Raw genomic sequence first — 24,812 nt, 5'->3', positions numbered from 1 at the left:
GACCAATTTCACCTTCACCTCACAAACCTCAAGTCCTGGATTTGGGAAAACATTCCTAATTTCAAACAATTTGACCACTGGTAGTCTCTGGATGTGGCTTGATTTTGATTCACGAAAATAGAGTCACCATATCCATAATTTTTCCCTTCTGTTGACTTTTGCCAGACTTTCCATGATGGTTAAGGTTATTGTCAACTTGACTGGGCCACAGTGCCCAGGTAAATTTGTAGTCAGACATTATTCTGTACATTTCTGTGAAAGTGTTTTGGGAAGAAATTCACATTTAAATCAGTGGACTTTGAGTGAAGTAGCGTGCACTCCTTAATGTGGGTAGATGTCAGCTGATCAGCTAAAGCCTGAAGAGAACAAAAAGACCAACCTTCCCCAAGGAAGAAGGAATTCTCTCACAGATGGACACTAGACTTGAACTGCAGCATGGGCTCTTCCCTGGGTCTCCAGCCTGCCAGCCCGCCCTTCAGATTTTGTACTTACCAGCTTCCATAATTACATGAGCCAATTTGGTAATATAAATCTATTTTTCCAAATATATATGTGTGTGTGTGTGGGTGTGTGTGTATGTATACACACATACACACATACACATATCCTATTAGTTCTGTTTCTCTGGGATGCCCTGACTAATATACTCCCCCTGTCTGGCAGACTCCAGATATTACCATAAAGCGTCCTTCCTGAGAGAGCTGTGTGAACATTGTTCGTAATCAACCAGGAGGTGCTGGAAGAAAGCAGGCAAGTTGTGGCCTGGTTGTACAAATTCTCCTGAGTGATGTGATGCTCAGCAGAAAAGGACCCTCGGGCAGCTGCAGCTTCTCTCAATGCCACATTCCCTGAGCACCTTTGGGCATCCTGGTCATGCCTGCCAAGAAATTGCTGTCCATCGAAAACACACCCAAACAGGATATGTGGCAAAGACTGGGCACTACTTATAAAGTCAGCAGTCATTCCCAAGACCATCTGGGACAAGGAAAAGCCTGTCCCAAGAATCCACACTCAAGGCTGACATCCTTGATGGAAACTTACATAGAACATGGACAGAGATGGACCTCAGGAAGCCCCTGAGGGTGATGTCCCCCCAGCTAGCTCCACTTTTTGACTGGAGGAGTCCTAAACAGATATACATGCCATGATTTCTAATTTGCAGCATCCCAGGGACCATACACCATGTTTTCCACCAGACAGGAGAGCTCACCTTCACACTCAGAAGTGGAGAATTGCAGTTCCTTAGCATACCTGCTGTAAATCTAATTTCTTTTGAATTTAGTAGAAAGAAATTGCAATTAAAAAGAACAAGACCAAGATGCACCTGCTTTAGGCTCTTGAGTGGTGTGTGACATACATCAGGGAAGACAGCTCTGCCTTAGGAAAACCCGAGTGGGCATGGGTGGGCTGGAATTACCTGCTGTCTCCACCCAAGAGTTGAAACAGAATGGAACAGATAGGCTTCAGGGCTCTGCATAAGGATAGTATCGGGATGTTAAAGTTTTTGCTGGAAGTTAAAGAAGCTGGTGCATCGGTAAGCCTGAAATGGGGAGGGGGGGGAAAAAGAAAGGGTCTCAAAGGGACTTGTGGGACATCAGGGTCCTAGTGCACTGGGGCTATAGAGTCCTGGCAAATGAAGTCTTAGGACTTCCGTATCTTACGTTCAGTTTGAAAATATCTCCCCTGAGCAGTGCTGTGTTCCCTCTTTCTCTCATCCTTTGTGAAGTTTGCTGTACAGAAGAGCTTTGTTTGCTCTTAGAAGATAAAGGAATGTTAGAGGATAAAGGGATGAGGGGAAGGTGCATGGTGGGAGAAGACAGGAGTAAGAGGCCATCAAAGAAATGCAAGCCCCACCCATTCTTGCAGATGTTGGGGACACTGGTTTTCTTTCAACACAAGGGAAAATCCTCTGCTGGCCCCAGGGGAGAAGGTCATGTTGTAAACCAGCAGGACTGGGGACCACAGAATGCTGGCAATGGCTACTCATGGAATCCTGGAGATCAGTGCCCTCGTGCCACATGGGGCCTGAGGTTCCAGAGGCATCTCCAGCTGTGGGTTGAGTGAGATCATATTTACAGTAATCAATCCAATGTCCAGCACTCAGGCCTGGCCTGATGCACAGTCTCTAGCCTCCACCATGGTCCCCATCCCAGGGTCATCCAGACCCTTCCACCCTGGCCCATGGCTGACATCCACTGCTGTGAGACTACTTGTGGTCTCAGCAGTGCAACACAGAAACTTCACAGGGACTCCAGCTCCGTGTAGGAGGGGAGAGAGGCTTCTGCCCACCCAGTGTCAGGGTACCATGCCCTGCCCCTCTGGGAATACAGGTCTCCCTGCTGCTGTTCTAGCCCTTCCTTTTTGGGGCTGAGAACTCTCACAGAACACAGCATGGCCTTGATAACTTGCAGCTCCTCATGCACTGTTATCTCCTAAATCCATTGCTGCATTCCCTCAATTTGCACCGCCTTACCCTGGTGCAGCCCCCACCCCCCCACCTCCCACATTTGGACCTTGGCAATAGCCTCCTCATTCAGTCTTCTCAGAGAGCAGCATGAGGGCCAGATGCTGACCAGCTGCCACCTCACCATCATGACCCCTTTTCTGCATGTTGGGGTGCACCCAAGCCATGCCAGAGCCATGCTCTTCTGGCTCCTTTCTCTAGAAGAACCGGGTATATTTATGGTCACATATTTAGGATTCTTGGGTTAGTATCTGCCTCTCCCACATGGCCAGGGTTCCTGATAGAGTGGACCCCCACCTGCTCTGCTCAGTGCTGTATTATAAGTGACAAGGACCATACATAAACTTCCTTCTACCAACAAGTTCTCCCTGCAAGGCAGGACACAAAATCATGTTTATCTGACTCCTGATGTCCCTTAGTCCAGCCTGAGACCGGGGCATGGCATTGAGGACAATGAGACCTCCAGGACCCACGAGCATTACCCGCAGTCACATGGAGGTGAATGGCAGAGCCAGCTCTGAAGGCCCACTCAGTCCTCTCACTCAGTCTGCTTCCCATGATGCAAGGGAACTCCACACAGTGCAAAACCGTGATGCTTGGAGTGGCTGAATTAGTGAGACCAGATCTTGCTGCCCTTATGCACACCGGCTGCTGCTGACTCACCTTCCAGCCCCTTTACCCAGTTGTAGCTCCTGCCTTTAGATCCGGGACCCTTCCACTGGGTTCCAGCTGCCTGGGTGGTACCCTCCCTCCCAGGTTCTAGGAGTGGAGGAAATGGGTGACCAGCAATCCTCACCATGGTCATGTAGCCTGGCCAGACCAGGCAGGGTGACCTGGGCCAGTAGCAGGAGTCACCACCCAGTGGCTCTCCCCAGACGCCAGAGCTGTGGGTCTGACTGAGCTCAGCTGTTTCCTGCTGATTGTGGACGTGATTCTGCCATTGCTGGCCCTTCTATTATGACAGCCAACACAGTCATAGTTCTGGATTAAGGTAGTTTGAGTTGGCGTTTTCTGTCACTTTTTGACTGAAGGAGTCCTAAACAGATATACATGCCATGGTTTCTAATTGCCATCTACAAGGGAATTAAAGACCCCTTCATTTGTCCCCACATATTCCAAGAGGAAATACTCAGAAGGGCTGGGTCCCACACTGTGTCTTGCATCAGATGAAGTCAGGTGTTGGGAGCTGCCCCTATGAAGGGAAGAGTTGGCGAGGAGGCTGCATCTTAGGGCCTGATCTGTCTGGGCTGAGCCTCACTGATGTCAGCTGGTTTCCAGTGTTTCACTGTTTTGAGCCTGTTGTCTGGATCATTTGATTACCTAGAAAGTGCTGTGACAAAATTAACTTTACTGACTATCCTATAGACACAAATCAACAACCTCTTTCCTAAACAGCCTCATTTCCACAAGTGGCTCAGAGTTAATCGACCATATAGAGGCTGCTGTCTCTTTTACAAATTCACAAGGGAAATTTGTCCCAAAAGACAAAGCGGGAGTGGAGTACGATACACACTCATCTGGAAGCCAAATGTCTGACCAAAGTGAGTGGAAATCAATGGGCTTTCCCACGACAGAAGCTGGTTAGCTGGCTTCCCTGGCTGTCATGGCTGCTGTCCAGATGCCTAAATGGATATATTTCGCTCTAAGAGTTTGAATGACACTCACCCATTTCTGTCTACCCAGAACACTGAATTGTTAGAGGAAAAATTGTTGACAGGGCTGGTTGCTCTGCTTTGTACTTTGTGCATATAAAGTACAGGCTCTGTGTGCATGCGGGCCTCTCTTCCGATGATAACCCTGGGGGCTAGGTGCTAAATTCCCAACCTACAGAAGAGGAGAAGCACAGAGAGGTTGAGTAACTTGCTAAAAGTCACAGTTTGGAGGGGTAGTGTTGAGATGTTAGCCCAACAACCCACCTCAGGGGTCCACACTCTTTTAGCCATGATATCATGTAGTTTCCCCTGTGGTGGCTGTGAACTGGATTGGATGGGCTGAGGCTCCATGCTGGGCCCACCCTGCACCACCTCCATGATCTGGGCAATTCATTTAGTTTCTACAAAGGCCAGGACCTTCAACAGTTATGGGGCTCCAATGCAAAGGTAGACTAGAGAGATTTATAAATGGTGAAAAGCCACACCCAGTGGTGTTATTGTAGCAAGAAGCACTGCACAGAAAACCAAATACCACATGTTCTTACTTATAGGCGGGAGCTAAACATTGAATATACATGGACAAAAGGATAAGAACCATAGACACTGGGGACTGCTAGATGGGGAGGGAGGGGGACATAGACTGGAAAACTACCTATTGGGCACTGTGCTTATTACTTGGGAGATATCTGTACCCCAAACCTCAGCATCGTGAAATATACCCATGTAACGAACCTGCACATGCACCCCCCTGAATCTAAAAAAATAAGTTAAAAAAAAAAAGAAGCGTTGCTGTTATGTCTTGAATAAGGCACCAGCCTCCCATATTGGGGAGAGAGGGGGAAAGAACTAGAGCCCCCACCATGTGAACAAGCAGGCTCAAATTATCCAACGAGTTTGTTTTTATTGAGGAGAAGTGTATCTGTGGCTATACGGAAGTAATTGCATGCCCATTCTCCCAGATGTGCAGACACAATGTCGCGAATGATGGTACCCTGCTATTTGCTGGCCTCTGATGAAGGAGGCAGGTGCTCCCCAGAAGAGCAGAATCGCTCACTGTGGTCCTCACAGCACTCCCCTCCCCCGCCCTTGGCTGTTGTTCTTTATTTACCCAGTGCAACACAAAACCTTAGCCAGGGTAGACTATATGTTAGGTGTATTTGTTGGCTTGGGCTGCCATACAAACCCACTGCAGACTGGGTGGGCTTACACAACAGACATTTACGGTTTTGAAGTTCTGGAGGCTGGAAGTCCGAGATCAAGGTGTCAGCAGGGCTGGTTGCTCTGAAGGTTCCAGGGGAGCATCTCTCCTGGTTTCTGGTAGTTCCTTGGCTTGTGGCAGTATTACTCCAATTTTCACACGGCGTTCTCCCTGTTTGTCTGTGTGTCCACATTTTTTATAAGACACCAGTCATATTGGAGGAGGGGCCCACACTACTCCAGTGTAGCCTCATCTTAACTAATTACATTGGAAATGACCTTATTTCCAGATAAGGCCACATTCTGAGGTGGGGGTTAGGACTTCAGCATATGAATGATGGGGAGAGGGGACCACAACTCAACTTTTGACACCCACTAAGAGGACACCTTGCAATCACTTCGTTGTATCTCAGATAATTTCCCTGTTATGCCTGGTGCAGACTGCCCATTTGAAGGCCTTCTTCTTCCAACCTGGGAAATGCAGAGATAGTATTAACATATTTACAGCTCAAGTCCATACCACTGACAATAACAATTTTCAATTCTTACCCCTCCCAGGGTTTAACAACACGAGTTGGAGGACCCCCAGATTCCCACCAGAATCTGGTCCTCTCTATGCCTTGGGGCCAGCTCCAGAGCATCTCTAGATCTCTGCTTCTTCATCAACAAAATGAGGGTGATAAAATCTGCCTCCCAAGATGCCATGGAGCATCAATGAGAACTACAGACATGAGAATGACATGTAAACCACACCACACCATGTAGCCCTGGATCCTTTATCAGGACAAGCATGTGTGGCAATAAGCAAAGGGTACTGTACCTATGAGTAAACCTCTTTCCGTCCAAACCCTAATCTAAATCCTTATAACCTCGTTTGAAAGCAATTGCTGCCAATCTTGCCAATGATTTTTTTTTTTTTTTTTTTAAGATCATGGTTCACTGGAGCCTCGAACTCCTAGGCTCAAGTATTCCTCCCACCTTAGCCTCTCTTAAAACTCATTTGCCGCTGGGAATACAGATACGTACCATCACACTCAGCTAATTTTTAAATTTTTTGTTGAGATTAGGCCTCCATATGTTGCTCAGGCTGCTCTTGTATTCCTGGACTCAAATGATCCCCCTGCCTTCGCCTCCCAAAGTGCCAGGATTACAGGCATGAGCCACTGCACCCGTTTGAATGTCATTCTTTGAGTGAGGACAGAGTTGAGAGCCAAAACAGGTAAAAAGAAGGTGCCATTTATTTGTAAACTTTGCACCCAGATAACTTCATCGTACGTTTTTCATTTTCATGTAGTTTGATCATTTTTGGATATTGTTTAGCTTTTCTTTAATAAAATTGTTAGGATACAAAAATATACCACACCACTTAACAAGAAAATCTTCACTTCAGTCTTAACACTTGAAAAGAAAAATCTTCAGACTTTGCTACTATTTGGGGATAAGCAGGGGACTAGTGGATAGAAGAAGGTGCCTTCTCAAGTCAGTGACAGAGGTTGGGCCATGCCATCTTTTCAGAGCCAGTGCTGCCCTCTGAAGGCTTCAGCTCAAAGAGGGGAGGAAGACAAATGAACTGAAAATGAGGCTACAGAGCGGTGGGTCTGAATTTTCCTGGAAGACTGGGACTGGGGAGAAAGCCATGGGCTGTGCCAGAAGGAACCAGAAAGGTTTCAGAAAGGATGTTCTGTTGGGGATGCTATTCCAGGAGGAGGGACCAGCTGTCATCAAGTGTCTGCTGGGGGCCTTTGGTGTGAGCTACTGGGGACAAGGGATGGGAAAGTGCCCCTACTCTAGACAAAACCCAGAGGTGTCATCATCTGCAACTATTAAGTTGAAGTATATGAAAGAGTCGACATGTGACAACTTTGGCCCTTTTACAAAAATGGCAATTTTGTATGGTTCAACCTGACACGGATTCCAGATAAAATGGAAATGCCTCAAATTCTAATCTTTGTTCGGTATAACAACACGTGGAATCCCTGAGAGTCACTGGAATCCCTGGGGCATTTCTAAAATAGACCAATACCTGGGCGAGATCCCTTAAATCCGGGTTTCTGGGAGTGGGGCCTTCTGCAGGGGGCCTAGCTTCCTGGTCTCCATGATTTCATGGGATCCCAGTTCCTGGTCTAGCCATACTGAGGGGACGAGAAGCAGCAGGGTAATGGAGGAGGCAGGGGTTCTTGCAGTGGCTACTCCTCTCCAGGCCCCCTGGAGGGAGCTGATCATCAGGGATCCTCACTGTAAGGGGGATGCAGGCAGCCTAGGGGCCTGTACCCCAGAGGCCGGCTGAGCACCAAATGACATCATGTACTTGAAGCACCAGCACAAAGTTGTCTCCCTCACAGTGAATGAATGTAAGCAGTGGAATTCGACTTGCGGGTTTTAACCCCCATGCGTCAGCGGGTCCTTTTCTCCCAATTGTCGTGCTAGAAGAAAACGTTTCGCTCTCTCTTGGGCAACGCTCCTCGTTAAGGCAAACAGCAGCGCCCCTTTTCCTTTCATCTCTTGCCCCATCTCTGCACCTACAGCCTCAGACCTTCTTCCCAGGACACAGCACTGCCAGGACCCCATCCTGGTTCAGTTCAGTACCCACGAGGAACCCCTCGGGCCGACTCCCGGGACTTTGTTTCTTGGACTTCACGCCTCCCGCCGCCGCCCCAGCACAGCTCCCGCAGCCCACACCCGAGTGGCGGGGGGTGGGGGGTCCCGCGTGCGCGTGGAAGGGACGTACGCCCCAGGCCTCCACCTTCTTCCTGACCCCGGGGGTCCTTGGACATCGATTCCCTGTCTCGCAGGGGCGATGGCCCTGGGTTCGAAGTTAGACGCGGGGCCCCTCTCAAATCGAGTGGCCTGGTTTTATTGAGGGGGGAAGGCACATATTTTCCAGGATTAACTCCCCCCGCAACAGGGCATTTCGCAGGATTTCAGCATTTTTGACTCCCCAGGTGACGCCAAGAGGGTGGGTTCCACTGTGCACGGTGGGGAAACTGAGGCTTGGAAGGGACAAGGCAGGTACTCGAGGTCACGCGGCTCCTCCGGCGGGCGGGAACGCAGGACCAGGAGTTGGGGCGCGGGCTGTGCGCGCCCAGGTTCGCGGCTCCCGGGGCTCGGCTGTCGCAGCGCGGTCGCCGCCGAGGACCGCGGTCGGGGCGCGGGCGGGCTCCAGTGCGCAGGCGCGGCGGGCGGGAGGGGACGCGCTCCGGGCGCGCGCGCGGGGCAGCCGGCGCCCCAACTCCGCCCGCCCCGCGCCCCGGCGCCTCGCCGCCCGCCGCCCGCCCGCCCCGGCGCCGCCGCCCGCGCCCCGGCGCCCCGGGCCGGCGAGGGGCGCGCCCGCGGCCGCGGCCGCTGCATGGCGCTGAGATGGCGGGGGCGCCGCGCGGCGGAGGCGGCGGCGGAGGCGGCGCGGGCGAGCCCGGGGGCGCCGAGCGGGCGGCCGGGCCAAGCCGCCGGCGCGGGCTCCGGGCGTGCGACGAGGAGTTCGCTTGCCCAGAGCTGGAGGCGCTGTTCCGCGGCTACACGCTGCGGCTGGAGCAGGCGGCCACGCTGAAGGCGCTGGCCGTTCTCAGCCTGCTGGCGGGCGCGCTGGCGCTGGCTGAGCTGCTGGGCGCGCCGGGGCCCGCGCCCGGCCTGGCCAAGGGCTCGCACCCGGTGCACTGCGTCCTTTTCCTGGCGCTGCTCGTGGTAACCAACGTCCGGTCCCTGCAGGTGCCCCAGCTGCAGCAGGTCGGCCAGCTGGCGCTGCTCTTCAGCCTCACCTTCGCGCTGCTCTGCTGTCCTTTCGCGCTGGGCGGCCCCGCCCGGGGTTCCGCCGGGGCCGCTGGGGGGCCAGCGGCTGCCGAACAAGGGGTTTGGCAGCTCCTTTTGGTCACCTTCGTGTCCTATGCCTTGCTGCCCGTGCGCAGCCTGCTGGCCATCGGCTTTGGGCTCGTGGTGGCTGCGTCGCACTTGCTGGTCACAGCCACCTTGGTCCCCGCCAAGCGCCCACGTCTCTGGAGGACGGTAAGTACAGCCGCGCACCGCTCATCTGGTCTCGGACACACTTGCTGGGACGATGCTGGGATCGCCCGGAGTCGGGCGCGCTTTTTCCCATGCGGCGGGTGGGGACACTGAGGCTCCGACTGGGGGTGTGTTCAAGGTCACTCCAGTGAGTTGGGGACGCAGTCGGGGCTGGCATCCTCTGGCCAGGGCTCTCTTCAGTTACAATCCACAAAGCGCCCCTGGCGTGAAGTGTGGAGAGGGGAGACAGGTGTGGAGAGAGAAAGATTTGGCCAAGGTCAGGGAGCTGATGAGTGGCCAGACGGCGGCCAGAGGAGTCCGCCGGTCTTTTGCCGCACCCATCCCCACAGAGGGACTGAAAGTGGGCGAGGGGAGGAGACCCTCAGGGCGGGCTCCCAAGGCCGGCTCTGCGCGCAGCGCGGGGCTCTTCTCCTTCGCACCTAGAGCGCGTGCGGGGCTCGCCTCCCCGCCCTGCAGACCCGAGGGGAGTATATATGGGTGGTGGGAAAGGACTTCGCTTCTTCCAGCCTTGCTGGCAACCATATTGTGGACATGCCTCCGGCCCAGAAAGAGTGGGGTTTGCCAAGGTCAAACACAGTCTAGTCCCTGCCGCTGCCACTCGGCGGTTGCCCTGACCCTGCCTTCTCTGCGCCCGAACTTTGTCACTGTCTTCCCAGTCGGGCGGGCGAGATGGTTGCAAGGACGAAGACGCTGTCTGCCTCCCGCGGGCTCTTCCTGGGCCCTGGAGGAGCCTGCTCTTTCAACTGCCGGGAGGTGGACGTGGACCAGAGGTCTTTTGCCCCACGGCAGGGCTTTTAGAGCTTCCATTTGTGCCCATCTCCAACAGGCCGCGGCGATGGGGATGGGGAGTGGGGGATGGGGAGATTTGGAAGACCCTGAGGAGGGTTTTGTTTCTGCCTGTAGCTGCAGTTTAGCAGGGGGATGGTATGAATTCAAATGGGGTGGGGGAGCCCATCTCAGGAAAGGAAGCAGTGGTGGGAGCAAATTGGGGAGAGGTAAGGGGTTGGAAGGGAAGCTGAATCCAGGGAGATTAGGGAAGAATAACTGGGGGGCGGTGGTGAGGAGTCCCACAGCCTGGCCCCAGGGGACCAGCACCCAAAGATCTAAGGAGGTGTCCTTAGACGGTGATGCCAGGGGCAGCACACAGAGGAGCCATGAGATGCTGAACCTGGCACAGGTATAGACACATCACTGGACTTGTGTGTTAGGGTCAGAGAGAGACCAGCATGTGCTCAACCCATGGGAAGGGGCGGGAGGGAAGAAGACAGGAGTACATGGAGAATTGTCAAAGAGGGCATCGGAGGAAGAGAGGAAGAGAGGCAGAGGTGAAGGGCAGAGGCACAGAAGGATGGCTAAAGGCTGAGGAAAGGGGAAAGGAGCCAGAGGACTGCATATCCTGGAGGGGAAGGAGGCTGGGGTTCTTCCACAACCTCTTCCACAGCCTCCTGTGGGCAGCACGTGGGCCTTGCCTGACCATTCTCAGGGGGCATTCCTGTATCTCCTACCGCCCCCACCCCCCATCTGTTTGTGTTTAGCCTGGGCCTCGTGCTGGCCCCCGCAGCCAGACCTGCAACCGCAAGACTCCCCAATCTGACCAGATGCAGGGGCAGCTCGGGAATAGGGAGCGGCTGAGCTTGGTCCCTTCCCAGCCACACTGCATTCTCTCTGTGTTATTACACCAGGGAGTCAGCTGGTGTAATAAAAGGCTGCATTATTGTCTTTCTCTTTTAAAATAAAGACATTCCTATATAGCCTCTAGTCATTTCTTTTAGAGAATTAAAGATTAAAAAAGAGAGGGAGGGGAGAGAGTCTGTAAAGGAGTTTTTGGACACAGCTCTGCCCCTCCCCCTGGGATAAGATGAGTCCCTATGACTGTCACTGTAGTGGGGAAGGAAGCCCATCCTGGGAGCAAGGGTTCTTAGGGAGCAGACATCTGGGTACTCCTGCTAGCTGTGACTCCCTGGGCAATCCAAAGCCTTCCCTCACTGAGCCTCAGGTTTCTCACCTGTGTAAAGGGCAGAATGGCCCCCCTGCAGGGTTGTAGTGAAGACAAGCACTTCATATTGGAAAAGCACATATTGGCCTCTTTAGAATGTTCTGTTCAAGTCCACGTGTCTATACAGGTGGTAGTGATATTGACAAACACATGGGGATCAGTGCAGGGAAACTTACAGTGTGGGGAATGGGGCAGATGATTCCCCAGGGATTCCGTTTTCCAATTAGAGAATTCCAGGAGCCTGTGAAATCTGTCCTTTATGAGCTCTGCAATTTGGTGCTTGAGATGGTGAAGAAGACGGCACACACATTTACACAGCATTGATGTTTCTGCTGCTCTTCACTGCTTTACCATCCACCTCCTATTCGGACCTGTGCCACTGTGCAGTGCAGTCACTCACTGACAGCACCTTGTCCTCCGTACTGAGTTTTGGGCAGGTGGTAGCCATGCTGGGCATGGAGTGGATGCCCCAAAGAGGATGAAAGATGGAGTGAATGAACGAAGGAATCTTTGCAGGGGATTTCCCTCACTGCCTACATAGCAGGATGCTGCTTCAGAGTATGAGATCTCCACGGTGATCTCCTGGTGCTGAGCCCAGTGACTAGTCAGCCCAGTGGGCTCCAGAGTCAGGTTAACTCCGTGGGGCAAAGGAGCTCCCTCCCTTGAATCCCACCCCTTTCTCTGAGACCCAAATGCCTTCTTGTCAAGGATAACCCCAAGGAGGCCTGGAAAAGGCCTCTGCTTTCTGAGGCCTGGGTTCAAGTCCCTGCTCTGAGCTATGGAGAAAGTTCTTGTGTTCTCTTTCCAGAGCCTTTGCCCCTCTGAAGCAAGACTCTCAGGGTTCCCTAGAGCATTCATGTTCCACTTCGGGTGCACAGGGCTCTGGGAATGCAGCCTGGGTGCTTTGGGGCATCTGGTTCCTCTCCTGTAAAGCCCAAGCTGCCCCAGGACTCTGGGAGGCAGAGGAGAGAACTCTGAAAGCTAGCGTGCATGACTGTTAGCACAGGTGGAACTGAGTAGCTAGGGCTTAGCTCCTCCCCCGGCGGAGTGCTTCATGCTGATGTCCCTGAGCAGAGAGGTCTTTAGGGGAACAGCCTTGTTCCTACCTGGGCCAGCACTGAGGAGGTACCCATAAATCTAAATGGACAGAACTGAGTTTCTTTCCTCTCCCAGCCCATTGCTTTTGGGTCACTGATTGTACCTATATGAAATACAATTCATTTTTATTTAGCTGAGCACCTGTCAGAACTGAAAGCATCCTGTTCAAGACATCCATGGCTGCTCACAGTCAGTAGTGGGCAAGGCCTGCCGGGGTGGGCTGTAGATCATGGGGGTGGGGTAGGGGTGAGTGCCAAGGAACATGGGGGATGAGGAAGGCGGAGAAAGGGAGACACTGGATGTCTGGGCTTGGCCCCTTGTGATGCCATTCACAGACTCAGAGAGCCTCAGAGGGAGTAGCTTGGAATCTTGGGAAAGGGGGGCCTGGGCAGGGCCCCAGTCCTTCCCACAGGGGTCCCTCTCCCACCCTGCACCCTGCATTGCCTGGGGAGAACCAGGGTGCAGCACATGTGTGCAAGAGGAAGACCTGGTCTCTGCCAGCTCTGAGCTTCCTCTCGTTGCTACTTTACTCTGCATAGCCTCGAAATACCCGCTTTTTGACCAGTGTGAATCAGGATGTTGTATTTTTACTTAATTTTTTTCTGAAGTAGGGATCCGTTGCAGTGTGCAAATTATATGCTTTCAATTTGGTTGCTTATCAATGTAAATGAAATACATTTCAGTTTCTGCCGAGTTCTTGGCTGTAGGCAGGATAACAGAAATCACGATTATCATGGAGAAATGAGAGTCAGCTGAAATTTCCCTGTGCAGCTCCAGTTATGTCTGAGCTCTGGTTCAGAACCATGGCTTGGTTGCTTGGAGGTGAAACAACCTAACCACAGCATGCAGAATCGTAGAGCGCAAGGGCCCTGGATGACCTGGTTGTTTATAGCAAAGCTTGCGGCATAGGTGTGCGCTGGTGACACCAATCTGCCAGCCCTCAGGCTGTGCCCCATAAGCCTTTGCGCTCCCTGTGCCCACTGCCCAACACGCTGTCTCCTCCCAGTTTACCCATGCTCTGCCTCCCTTTCCCCAGCCTCTCCCTCTGCTGGCCCTACCTCCCCTGCGGGCCCCTCCTCTGGCTGGGCCTTCCTCTGCAGCTGGGATCCTCCTCCCCCACCAGCCCCTCCCGCTGCTGGTCCCTCCACTGGCTGGGCCCCACCTCCTGTGGCTGGCCCCTACTCCCCCACAGACCCCTCCTCCACTTCCCCTCCCACCCGCCCCCTTATCTTTGTGGCCCGCAGCCTGGTCCTGTCACCATGGAGTACCCATCTGCTGCGCATCCATCTGCCTTGGTGGAGCCACTGCCTACAGTGACAGGGCTAGGGTTAGAGCTGGGTCAGGGAGGGTAACAGGTGGGTTGCTCCTCCTGGCACAGGGGTCAGACTGTGTGAAGGCAGGGAGTGGGCTTCCCTGCCCCCTGCTGTGTGGCAGCCTGGTGACCTGAAGGTAGTCTCCTTGTCCTTGCCTGGACACTCTTCCTGAGGTCAGTTTTGCTGCTGTCCTGGGCATGGCCCCCACGTTCCTGTGCTCGCGACTCTAGTTTCAGTCCTGTCTCAGCTTTGCTGCTCCCTCCAGCTCCACATTGCCCCCAGACCTGTGTTTAGTGGTTAGGGAGCAACAGCAGGGGATATCCATGCCCCTGGAACCTGCTCCCCCCTTTTTTCTCGTAGGGGTGGGTGGTTCCCCTGGTCCATTTCCCTTCACCCCCCGGCTTATCCTCCCTCGAGGGCTGTTAACTTGAATTTAAAAAGCTTCCAGAATTGCCCCTGTCAGGGCAGCTGGGATGAGGGTGAGCAGGAAATGGGTATGGACAAAAGAGAGGGAGAATGGTCCTGGACATTGGGCCAGGGGCTCCCATTCACTCCACCTCTGAGGTGGGCTGGAGGGCCCAGGGGCTTTTCTCTGCCCCTCCACAATGTGCCCAGCAGGGGCTGCACTGTGGAAGGAGTCCTAGACCTGTGCTGAGTCTGGTCGCACTGATGGACTGAGGGGCAAGGGGGCAGCTCCTTCACGGACCTGAGAAGAGCTGGGAGCAGACACAGTGGATGGAGTCTGCAGCTGCTGGGGCCTCCCTGTCTCTCTTCGATGGTTCCCATGACCCCACAGTGTTTAGGTGCCAGGCTTGAGCTGGGGGCTGGTTTACCGGGGGAATAAGACCTCCCTTCCTCTGAGAAGCTGCAGTCTACTGGCGAGACCCTGGTCAATAACTCGGACTGTAATCCTGCAGGGGGGAATATTCAGGTGACCTTTGAAGGTGTACACAGGGGACAGACCAGGCCTAACCGCTTGAGGTGGCTTCCCTGTGGACTAGGCGCTCAGCCAGGATCACTGGACCAAGCACAGGGCTGTGAGCGAGCGAGAGTAGTGGGGCGAGTCCCACAAAGGCCCAAGTGGGGCAAAACCACACTGTGGACTTGCCCTTTCTCCCAAGAGCAGTGCTGAGTGTGGCCACAAGGAGGTTGGAGTGGGCTGAGGGCTGTGTGAGGACCCGAGGGGACCACTTAGCAGGCTCCAGTCGGTGGTGTCCACTTGCCACTGTCACCACTGGCTTTTAGAGTTGTTTGCCTGCCCTTTTGGGGTTCATGGTGGTTTTAGGTCGATGTCCCTCTCCTGTCACATCTCTGAGGTTGAGAGGGCCAGGAATCAACTCCTTAGGTTCACAGGTTCCTGCAGATGCCCAGAAATGTCCTTGGACCATTTCCTGACTCAGACGGAAGAGGGTGGGCATGTGAGGTGGGTGACTCTCCTGGCATTTCAGCGGCTCTAGTGTATCTGTGTGACTTTGGGCTTGGGATGATCCCCATGCCTCAGTTTCTCCCTCACCAAAGGGAACAGTAGCTCCCTCCTGTGGTTTTGTAGAACAGATACATCCTCCAGTTAATATGAATGGATTATGCCTGGGAGGCGTTCCCTGTCCTCTCCACACTGTTCTGGGCCCAGTGAAGTGGGACCTACCCCTTACTGTCACTTACATACATAGCTGTATGTAGCTGATGACCTACTAGTTAGTCTCTGACTTAGTAAAACTGAATAGTTGCAGTGAGGTGCTGGTCTTGCTCAAATGTTCGGAGAGACCCCCAAAATGCAGGTGGCTGGCATAGTGTGTTCAGCCCAAGTGTTCTCTGCCAAACTGTACTAGTGGGAACACCCTGTGGAACAGCCCCAGTCAGAGGTGGCCATGCGTCCACAGTGGAGACAGGCATCCCTGTGGCCATGATGCCAGGCTGACCCCTTTTCAGCTGGGTTTTGAACCCCAAGCAGCATGGGGGCTGAAGTGGCAGGGGCAGGGGTTTGGGCAAGGGTTTGGTCAGGAGAAGCAGCCTGGCCACCTAGCCATGTCCACATAACCCCCTTGGGGAGTTCACACCACCACAGGTCCTCTCTTTACCCTGAGGGGCTGAGCAAGGTAATGGGAACAGACCTTTCCTGCTCTCCATGTAAGCATATGAGTTATATCCATCCCTCCTCTTTGCATGAACATATGCAAACACACATGGTCATGCATAAACACATGCTCATACACACACATAAACACACACACACCCATACATGCACGTACCCACACAAAAACCCTCCCAGATGCATACACTCACGCTTATTCTTCCCCCAAACATGCATGCACATAATCACACAGAAACGCACACTTATAAACTAGTGCATACTCACACATCCATGCCCACTTGTGTGCATGCACTTACATATTCACATGCACCCTCACATTCATTTTATACCTACACACTAGCTCACACACTCCCACAGTGCACTCACAAATACATGCATGCTCAGCCACTCACATAGGTTCACACACAAAGCAATGCGCATTTGCACACTGATACAGTAAGTGCACTGACATGCACACTCGTAAACTAATGCACACTCACATGCTCACGCTCACCTACGCTCACTTCACTGTTACTAGTATGTGGGTCTTATGAGTAGATGTGCCATCCTGGTCTCTGAGGGAGGGCAGCCTGTGCCCTGTGTCTCAGCAGCACCACCACAGAGACCTGGGTTGAAGCCCAGTTCCCGCACCTCCAGCTCAGTGACCTTGGCAATCCCAGAATCTGGCCTGTGAAGGGAAGCTAGGCTGCCAGCCTTACCTGCATCACGGAGGTGTAGTGAGGGCTGGTGGGAGGGCAGGCGTGTCTACATGGGACTTGGGAGCTCTGGAGGCAGGGACAGGCTAGGACTCTAAAGCCTTCCTTAGGGAAGGGAGTGGGGCTGCCTGCCACTTGGCTGTGCCCCTCTCCAGTGCAGGCCAGGGCAGGCACCTGGGGCTGGGGGGCGGGGTGGGAGGCCTGCCTCTACCACCCAGTCTTCCTGTTCTCCCTCCCAGTGTTTCTCCTCTGTCCCCTTTAACCCTTCGGCTCCTTGTGCCCTCTTCAGGCTGACCTGGGCTCTTTTCTCAGTGGAGCATGGGGTGTCTTCTGCATTATTTTGCTAAGGGGGTCCCATCTGTCCTCCTACCCCATGCGTGTTTCCTTCTGCTGTGCAGAGATGCTAGCCCCAGGAAGGATGTAGGAGGTGTGGGAGAATCCCTGGGGGCAGGGCAAGAAGAATAGGAGCCCACCGCCGCGGCCCATCTCTGGCTTTGTGCTGAAGGCAGCGCAGACCCTGGAACAATCCCATCTCCCTGGATTAAAGGGATGGCAGGAACTGCTTTGATCTCCAGGCTTTAGTGTTCGCTCTGCCTTCAGTTTGGGTTGGGAAGAAAGCCTGGAGCTGAGAAGAGCTGTCTGCTTCCCAGAGCTTGGGTGTGACTTCGTAGAGCCTGAACACAGCTCTCTGGGTGGGGCTTCTGTGTGGGCATGTGCCTGTGTGCACACATGTGCATGTGGATACGTGTGACTGTGTGTACATATCATGTGTGGATGTGTATGTTTGTGTGTCAGGGCATGCCCATGTGCATGTGTGCATGCATATGTTCTTACATGTGCATGTGTTTTCATGCATGTATGCTTGTGTGTGCATACAAGTGCAATAGCATTGGCAACATTCAGAGGAACCTGGGAGCAGGTGGACAGGATGCTGCCAGCAGTGTGATGGGGTCCCCAGAAATGCTGGGAGCCCTACACTACAGCCTCCGAGCCCCATAGAGGAGAAAGTCCATGCTGGTGCACATTCTGAATCTGAGTACAACTTTTTGTTTTGATTCTAAAAATACAGAGCAGCTCTTTTATCAGAGTACAGTGTTTCCTTGTTTCCTTCTCCGAAGTAGACTCTTCTCTGAAGTAGACTCTTCAGCCTTCGGGAAGTGGCTCAGCCTGAGAAAATACAGATGCATTGTGCTTGACTGGCCTGGCTCCCCGGTGCTTGGCCATCTGAGTGTTCTTTTATTTTCCCCCTTCTTTTTTTTTTGAGATGGAGTTTCGCTCTTGTTGCCCAGGCTGGAGTGCAATGGCATGGTCTCGGCTCATTGCAACCTCCGAGTCCCAGGTTCAAGCAATTCTTCTGCCTCATCCTCCTGAGTAGCTGGGATTACAGGCATGCACCACCATGCCCTGCTAATTTTGTATTTTTAGTAGAGATGGGGTTTCTCCATGTTGGCCAGGCTGGTCTCGAACTGACCTCATGTGAACCACCTGCCTCGGCCTCCCAAAGTGTTGAGATTACAGGCATGAGCCACCACGCCCTGCTTTTATTTATTTATTTATTTATTTTTTTGAGACAAGGTCTCTCTCTGTAGCCGAGGCTGGAGTGCAGTGGCATTATCATGGTTTACTGCAGCCTTGAACTCCTGTGCTCAAGTGATCTTCCTGCGTCAGCTTCCAGAGTAGGTAGAGCTATAGGAGTGCACCATCATGCCTGGCTAATTTTATTTTTTGTAGATATGGAGTGTTACTATGTTTCCCAGGCTGGTCTTGAATTCCTGTGCTCAGGCGATCCCTCACCTTGGCCTCCCAGAGTGCTGGGATTACAGGTGTGAGCCACCATGCCAGGCCCTGAGTGCCCTTTTCTTACTGACCTGGTTCACCTGATTGCAGTCCTGCTGCATGTGGCACACCCTGGCTCTGGTGACCCCCACTTCCCAGGAGCACTGATGCTTCTGATGGATGGGGCATTGTTGTTTACACAGCAGGTGGCACGGGGCCCAAGGTATCACATGTCCGAGTGTGGGGATGTCAGACACCCACTGTGGACAAAGAGGATGGCCACTTCACAGCAGGGCTGTGCCTGGGACAGAGCCCCCTGCTGCCCCCTGCTGTATATCTCTAACTGTGGTCCTCTGGCTGTCTCTTGCCCACTAGCCCTAAGGACTCACTTGACCTCTTGTCCCTGGACATGGTCCTTCTAGTGCCCTTCCCTGGCAACTGGGCTCAGTGCTTTCTCGCTAAACCTGTTTAATACTGCATTCTTTACCCCCCATGCGCCCCACCTACCACACAGTCTGGAGTCAGGTCTAGGGGTCCCAGCCTGTGGCCAGCATCCGGTCTTTCCATGTGAAGCATCACCTGGTTACACTCAAGGAGGGCTTCTCTCCCAGCCTGTAGGGGCACCTGTGGGTTTTCTCAGCTCTACTGTCTAGTCTCTGGAAACAGCATTATTGTAATAAGCATGTAGCTGATGACGGCGAGTCTGCTTAGGAGGATGGTGGAAAGTTCAGGAGATGCCAGGCAGTTGCAGGCATGCGCTGGGAGTCAGGGCAGCCTGCTCTGGAACATTCTGTTCCCCAGGGAGCATGTGTCAGTGAGCATTCTGGTTGGTCACCTCTGTGTGCACCATGTGCTGGCCAGTGCAGTGAGCCAGTGCTGGAGCCACGTTCAGTGGTGATGCTCCCGGAAGTCATGAGTGCCTTTGCCTTCATTCCCCTGTAAGAGGAATAGCCTCTTCTTAAGAGAACGCTTTGCCTTTCTGAAACAACCGTGGCCTCAAAAAGGGATCTTAAATACTTGTTTGTTGAACTTGTTTTCTGTGACAGCTGTTTTCTCAGATCCTACCTACCCTGCAGTGTCAGTAATTAACTGAAGGAACACATTTTAGGAAACATTGGCTTAGCCTGAGGATTTTGAAATACCTCTGAGAGTTAATTTTTAAAAATCTGTACCTGCAGACATCAGAAATGTTTTATGAGCGCTGATCATGTCCTGGTGCTAGGTGGGATCTCGTCACTGGCAGGGTCCTGCTGGGTGGGTACATCTTTTTTTTGTTTGTTTTTAAGATGAAGTTTTGCTCTTGTTACCCAGGCTGCAATGCAATGGCACGATCTCGTCTCACTGCAACCTCTGCCCCCTGGGTTCCAGCAATTCTCCTGCCTTAGCCTAACCTCCTGAGTAGCTGGGATTACAGGCATGCGTCACCATGCCTGGCTAATTTTGTATTTTTTAGTAGAGATGGGGTTTCTCCATGTTGGTCAGGCTGGTCTTGAACTCCTGACGTCAGGTGATCTGCCCACCTTGGCCTCCCAAAGTGCTGGGATTACAGGCATGAGCCACCATGCCCGGCCCAGGTGGGCACATCTTTTAGGCCAAGCGCCTTGGCTTCAGTTTGTTCAAGGGTGAGAAATGGGCAGTGCCTGAGAGCTCAGCTGATGGTGTGGCTCCTTGTGGCTGGTGTCACAGGTGCTGTGGGTGGGAGTGGACAAGCTGGAAGTGGCGCTGTTCTGAGGTTCTGGTGTCACCCTCTCTGGGAGGCTCAGATGGTCACTGTGTCATTCATTGATCTTCTGGGCAGGGATGTATTGAGACATGTGGGGAGCGGACTGTCTTTGATGGGAGCTGTCCCCAGGGTGCTCTGCCGCCTGGGGGCTTGCATCTGTCTTACTGACTTCCCTGCCTTGTGTTCCTCACTTTCCTGCTAGTGTCCTCATGTCAGATTCTACCAATCTTTTCTCCCTCCTAAGCTGACCTCGCGAGTGTGTATGACCCGGGAGGGTAGACTGGGCTGGCTTGGAGAAGGGCACCATGGAGGAACAGGCTGCATGCGGCCCTAATGCCCCCTTGGAATTGAGGTGCCAGTGGTTACACAGGAAGCACCGAAGATGGCTGCTTTTCCACGTCCCCGTGAGAATCCTTTCCTAGGTCTGGTGAACATAGCTTCACGCGTTAGAAACCTGATGATGGGAGCTCAGAGAGAGCCTGTCAAATTCTTTAAAAAAAAAAATTGTGTTGTTTTATTTTTATTATGGAAAATTCAAATATACACAAAAGTAGAGAGACCAGCACAGTGATTTCTTGAGTACTCATCACTGGCTTCAACAATTATCAGCATTCTGCCGGCCCTGTTTCAAAGGATGCTAATTCTAAAATGCTTTTATTAATTCAAACACCAGAAGCTAACAAGCAATTACGTTAATTTAAAAACCCGCTTGTGTGAGACACTGAAGAAGCAGCCATGGTTTAAAGAGAATGGCATCACACCAGCACTGAGCTGCTGGTGAGCACCGTGGAGGGACTGGGTGGTGTCCACTGGGGGCTCAGTCAGGGAGGAGGGCAGAGGGACCACCCCACCATCCAGACACCTGGGAGATGGCAGGCTGATCGCAGTCTGGGAATTCACCAATGAGAACATGCCCAGTGCTGTGCAGGGAGCAGTTGTGTGGAGTCAGCTCCTTTGCTGGCCTGTGGCCCGAGTGCTGTTAGTTCATGTGAGAAAGCACTCCCTCCAGTAGGCCCCCAGACTGTGCCTACACTCACGCTCTGCTCAGGAGAGGCTGGTTTGGAGGACTGTCCTGCAATGGTTCTCCTGTCCCCATGGATTGTCTGAATGCCACCCAGGCTGAGGGACTGTGCTGGGGCAGCCCGGGTGATGGCACATTGAAAATGGGAGCAAATTCAATGGAGAGGTTTTCATACCCAATAGGAGTGATCTTGGGGTGAGAAGGGACCACCCAGACCAGTCCAGGGATCAGGAGGCTGCTCTGTGAAAGGAGGGAAAACCCTCTTGGCCAAGGGTGCAGTGAGGGTTGTAGGTCTGAGAGCATGCTCTGCCCAGAGCTGTGGCATGGCCAGGGCATGTGCTCGCATGTATGTGCATGGCATGGCAGACAGGTCAGAGGTGAGTACAGGGCTCAGTGGCTCTCTAGCGTGCCAAGGAGGTGGCGCGCCATCCAGTATCTGGGATGATGGGAGTATCTCACGGGGACTTTGACTATGGCCTGATTGTGGGTTGTGTCAGGCAATGGGATTAGAGAAAAGTTGGTGGCATAGGGGTGTCAGGGGCAGGACCCAATGAAGGCTTGAAAAGGACAGAGAGAGAAGATCAGGGGACTTGTGGGTTTGGCTTGGGCAGTGGCACCTGTCTCTGGAGGAGAGGAAGGACAGGTACCTGGGGGTGTGGGATGATGATGTCAGATTGGGATACTTTCTCCAAGGACTGTGGGACATCTTGGGTTGGGGGAGGGGCGCAGGGCTCCTCCAGGGTGCTAGTCTAGTGACCACGAGTGGTGTCAGCCCAGTGACCATGATGGATGCTAGTCCAGTGACCCTCCAGTGTCTGATGATTTTCTCTTGGTTAGACTGGGGTATTGGTTTTCAGCAGGAGGCCTGGGAGGACACACCCTCACTGCATTGTGTCAGGGCACATCTGTCAACAGGACTCATCATGGCCAGAGCTGGCGGTTACTAGCTGGCTAAGGTGGTATTGGCAGATTTCTCCTCCGTAGAGGTTTTCTCTTTTCTCTTCCTTTTCCATTTTGTGCTTTTCCGAAGGAAGTTACTGTGCCGAGCCCGTACTGAAGGAGTGGGGAATTTACGTTCTTGAGGGCGGAGTAGCTATAAATGATTTGGAATGCTCCAAATTTTTGCCTATTCATCTGTTGTCCTTCATTTACTTTTTATTTAATCATTGATTTATATCAGTACTGATGTTTATTTTATACTTTGGGTTACAATTCAATACTGCTTTGTGTTGCTCAAATTGTTCCAACTTTGACCATTGGGAGCTCTTTCAGTTGGCTCCTGTGTCCTTTGACACTCCCCTTTCCCTTCATTTGTGTGTGTGTTTGTGACAATTGCTTTACTTTCTGGCCCTGCAAGGTGCTCCAGGCCCATCTGCTTGATTAGCAGATATTTTCTCTGCTTGAGCCCAAGAATCAGTCATTTCTCCAGGGAGCCCAGTTCCTTTTATTGGAGAATTTTATTAAAGACCATTACCTGGCCTCCTGGTGTCCTCATTGCTCCTGGGGAGCCATTGCTTCTAGTTTTCTCTCATTAGGTAGAGCTAGAATGTATATGTGCACACACATTTCTTTTTTTTTTTTTCTTTGAGACGGAGTCTCGCTCTGTCGCCCAGGCTGGAGTGCAGTGGTGTAGTCTCGGCTCACTGCCAGCTCCGCCTGCCGGGTTCATACCATTCTCCTGCCTCAGCCTCCTGGGTAGCTGGGACTACGGGCGCCGCCACCAGGCCCGGCTAATTTTTTGTATTTTTAGTAGAGATGGGGTTTCACCGTGTTAGCCGGGATGGTTTCGATCTCCTGACCTCGTGGTCTGCCTGCCTCAGCCTCCCAAAGTGCTGGGATTACAGGTGTGAGCCACTGTGCCCGGCCTGCACACATATTTCTATAAACATTTGCATAGGTACCCTCCTGTGAATTAAGCCAAACACGAGTTCATTCTGGTGCCTCAGAGTCTAACCTGCCTCCTATAGCGAGGAGCCGGCCCTGGTGATGTTTTCAGGTGGTGCGCAGTCAAGTAGAGATGCCCCAGGGTCTGTAGACAGGTCCTGTTCCTCCTGGTTGCCTTTTCCGTGCATGCTGGTGCTCAGTCCAGCTGACTCCCTGGGAAGCCCTTCTCTTCCCGGCTATCTGGCTGAGTTAATCTGGCCCATGAAGGTTTCTTCAGGGTGTTTCCAGGTGCTGGCTCTTTGGCCATTGGGGGCTCTTTCAGTTGGCTGCTGTGTCCTTTGACACACCCCCATCATTTCGTGTGTGTGTGTGTGTTTGTGTGTGTAATGCTTTCCTTTCTGGCACTGCGTGGTGCTCCAGGCTCACCCTGATACCTCAGAGTCTAACCTGTGTCCCACGCAGTGTCCTTTGTTGGGTTTCTCCTTAGGTCTCCTTGATAACTTCATTTGGTAGGTACTACAGTTGCCATCAATCTGCCCATCTGTTGGATGGAGAGACTGAGGCACAGAGGTGGTGTGGGCAGCAGGCAGGGGTAGGGCAGGGTATGACCCTGGTGAGGATACCTGGATTCCTGTCCTCACTTGTAGCCCAGCACAGCCCTTGCTGGGGTGAGGGCTTAAAAGGGTGTCCATACTGGGAGACCAGCAGGCCAGTACCACCCAGGGCCTGGCTGGTGTGGGCAGCATGTGACTCTGGGGCCCCATGTGGTCAGGGAACGTGGTGATGGTGTACAGATGGCCTGGGCTGGGCTGGGGTTGCATCCTGTGCCCCAGGAGTGACCAGCGGGCTGTGGTGGGGAGGCCGCCTTTCCCCCTGCAGCCCCTGGAGCCCCCATCTCTGAGTAGCTCGTGGTGACCCGAGCCTGCCTTTCTTGTCATTGTGACATGTGCTAAGCCATATCATGATTGCCTTGCCCTGGGCGGGACATGCATCTTTTGGACCTAAATGCCCCTCTAACGGTGAGTTCAGAGAGCTTCATGGAGAGAATCGAGAGTTCCAGACCTTGGGGACAGGTTTGGAACTCTCAGTTCCAACACAGTGGATGCATTTGGTGGTTGAGGATGCTCATCTGGGAAAATGCGGGGGCATGGGTGTCTCGGCGGGTGAGCCCTGTGCTCATGGCGGGTGTGGAGCACTTGGCAGATGACACCCAGCCCTACTGAAGTGTCCTTTCTGCAGCAATCCCTTCTCAACCACCCTCCTCCTCCGTGGGGTTTTTTGTTGTTGTTGTAGTTGTTTTTTGTTTGTTTTTTGAAGGGAGGCAGTGTCCAGCTCATAGAGGACTGGGTTGTTTGATGGTGCTTTTCCTTTCCAGGGGTCACGGGGGTCTGAAGCTTCCAATGTGAGTGTTGGTTTCATTGATGACAGTGCCCTTCAGATAGCCCAAGGGCAGGTAGTGATGGTTCCCATTCTAGTGAGGACAGATTGTAGTTAACAGAAATGGGGAGGCAAGCTAATGGAAAGAGAGGAGCGGCTGGTTCCCTCTGAGAAAGGGTTCCCCGGGCCCTGGGAGGCCTTGCAGGCACACCTCCATGTAGAGCAGAGATGAGGGGGACCAGCCGCCATTCCCCCAAGCCTCCATGGGCTGCTACCCTACACGGAACAGCTCTGATACACATGGGGAGGGTCGGTCATCGTGACAACTGACCTGCCAGCTGTGCTATGTCCCCACCACCATGGACTCCTTGTCGTACACTTGTAATCTAAGCCCATTGTGCTCCAGGAGGAAACCAGGGGAGAAAGGAAGCTAAGATGTGGAAAATCTCCAAGGGAGGTTTTGTTGTTCCTAATTATCATTTTTGCTTTAAGGGCTGGAGTCCACCTGCC

At 53.0% G+C, this 24,812-nt stretch overlaps 1 protein-coding gene across 13 annotated transcripts in view; it reads left to right on the top strand.

Annotated features, from left to right (window-relative positions):
• The first annotated feature begins 8,670 nt into the window (after window positions 1–8,670).
• ADCY1 (adenylate cyclase 1) overlaps window positions 8,671–24,812 on the top strand; it is a 144,866-nt gene continuing 128,724 nt past the window's right edge. For all 13 annotated transcript variants that reach the window (XR_013415884.1, XR_013415883.1, XR_013415887.1 and 10 more), the window contains exon 1: window positions 8,671–9,309. Coding sequence is in view for 6 of the 13 variants with exons in the window: in XM_015133591.3 (XP_014989077.3) it covers window positions 8,671–9,309 (639 nt within the window). In the remaining 7 variants the exon portion in view is untranslated. The remainder of the gene's footprint in view (window positions 9,310–24,812) is intronic.

Source organism: Macaca mulatta, chromosome 3 (assembly GCF_049350105.2).
Source record: "Macaca mulatta isolate MMU2019108-1 chromosome 3, T2T-MMU8v2.0, whole genome shotgun sequence".
Classification (NCBI taxonomy): domain Eukaryota; kingdom Metazoa; phylum Chordata; class Mammalia; order Primates; family Cercopithecidae; genus Macaca; species Macaca mulatta.
Note: the sequence above shows the minus strand (reverse complement) of the source record. Positions and strands in the feature narration are given on the sequence as shown.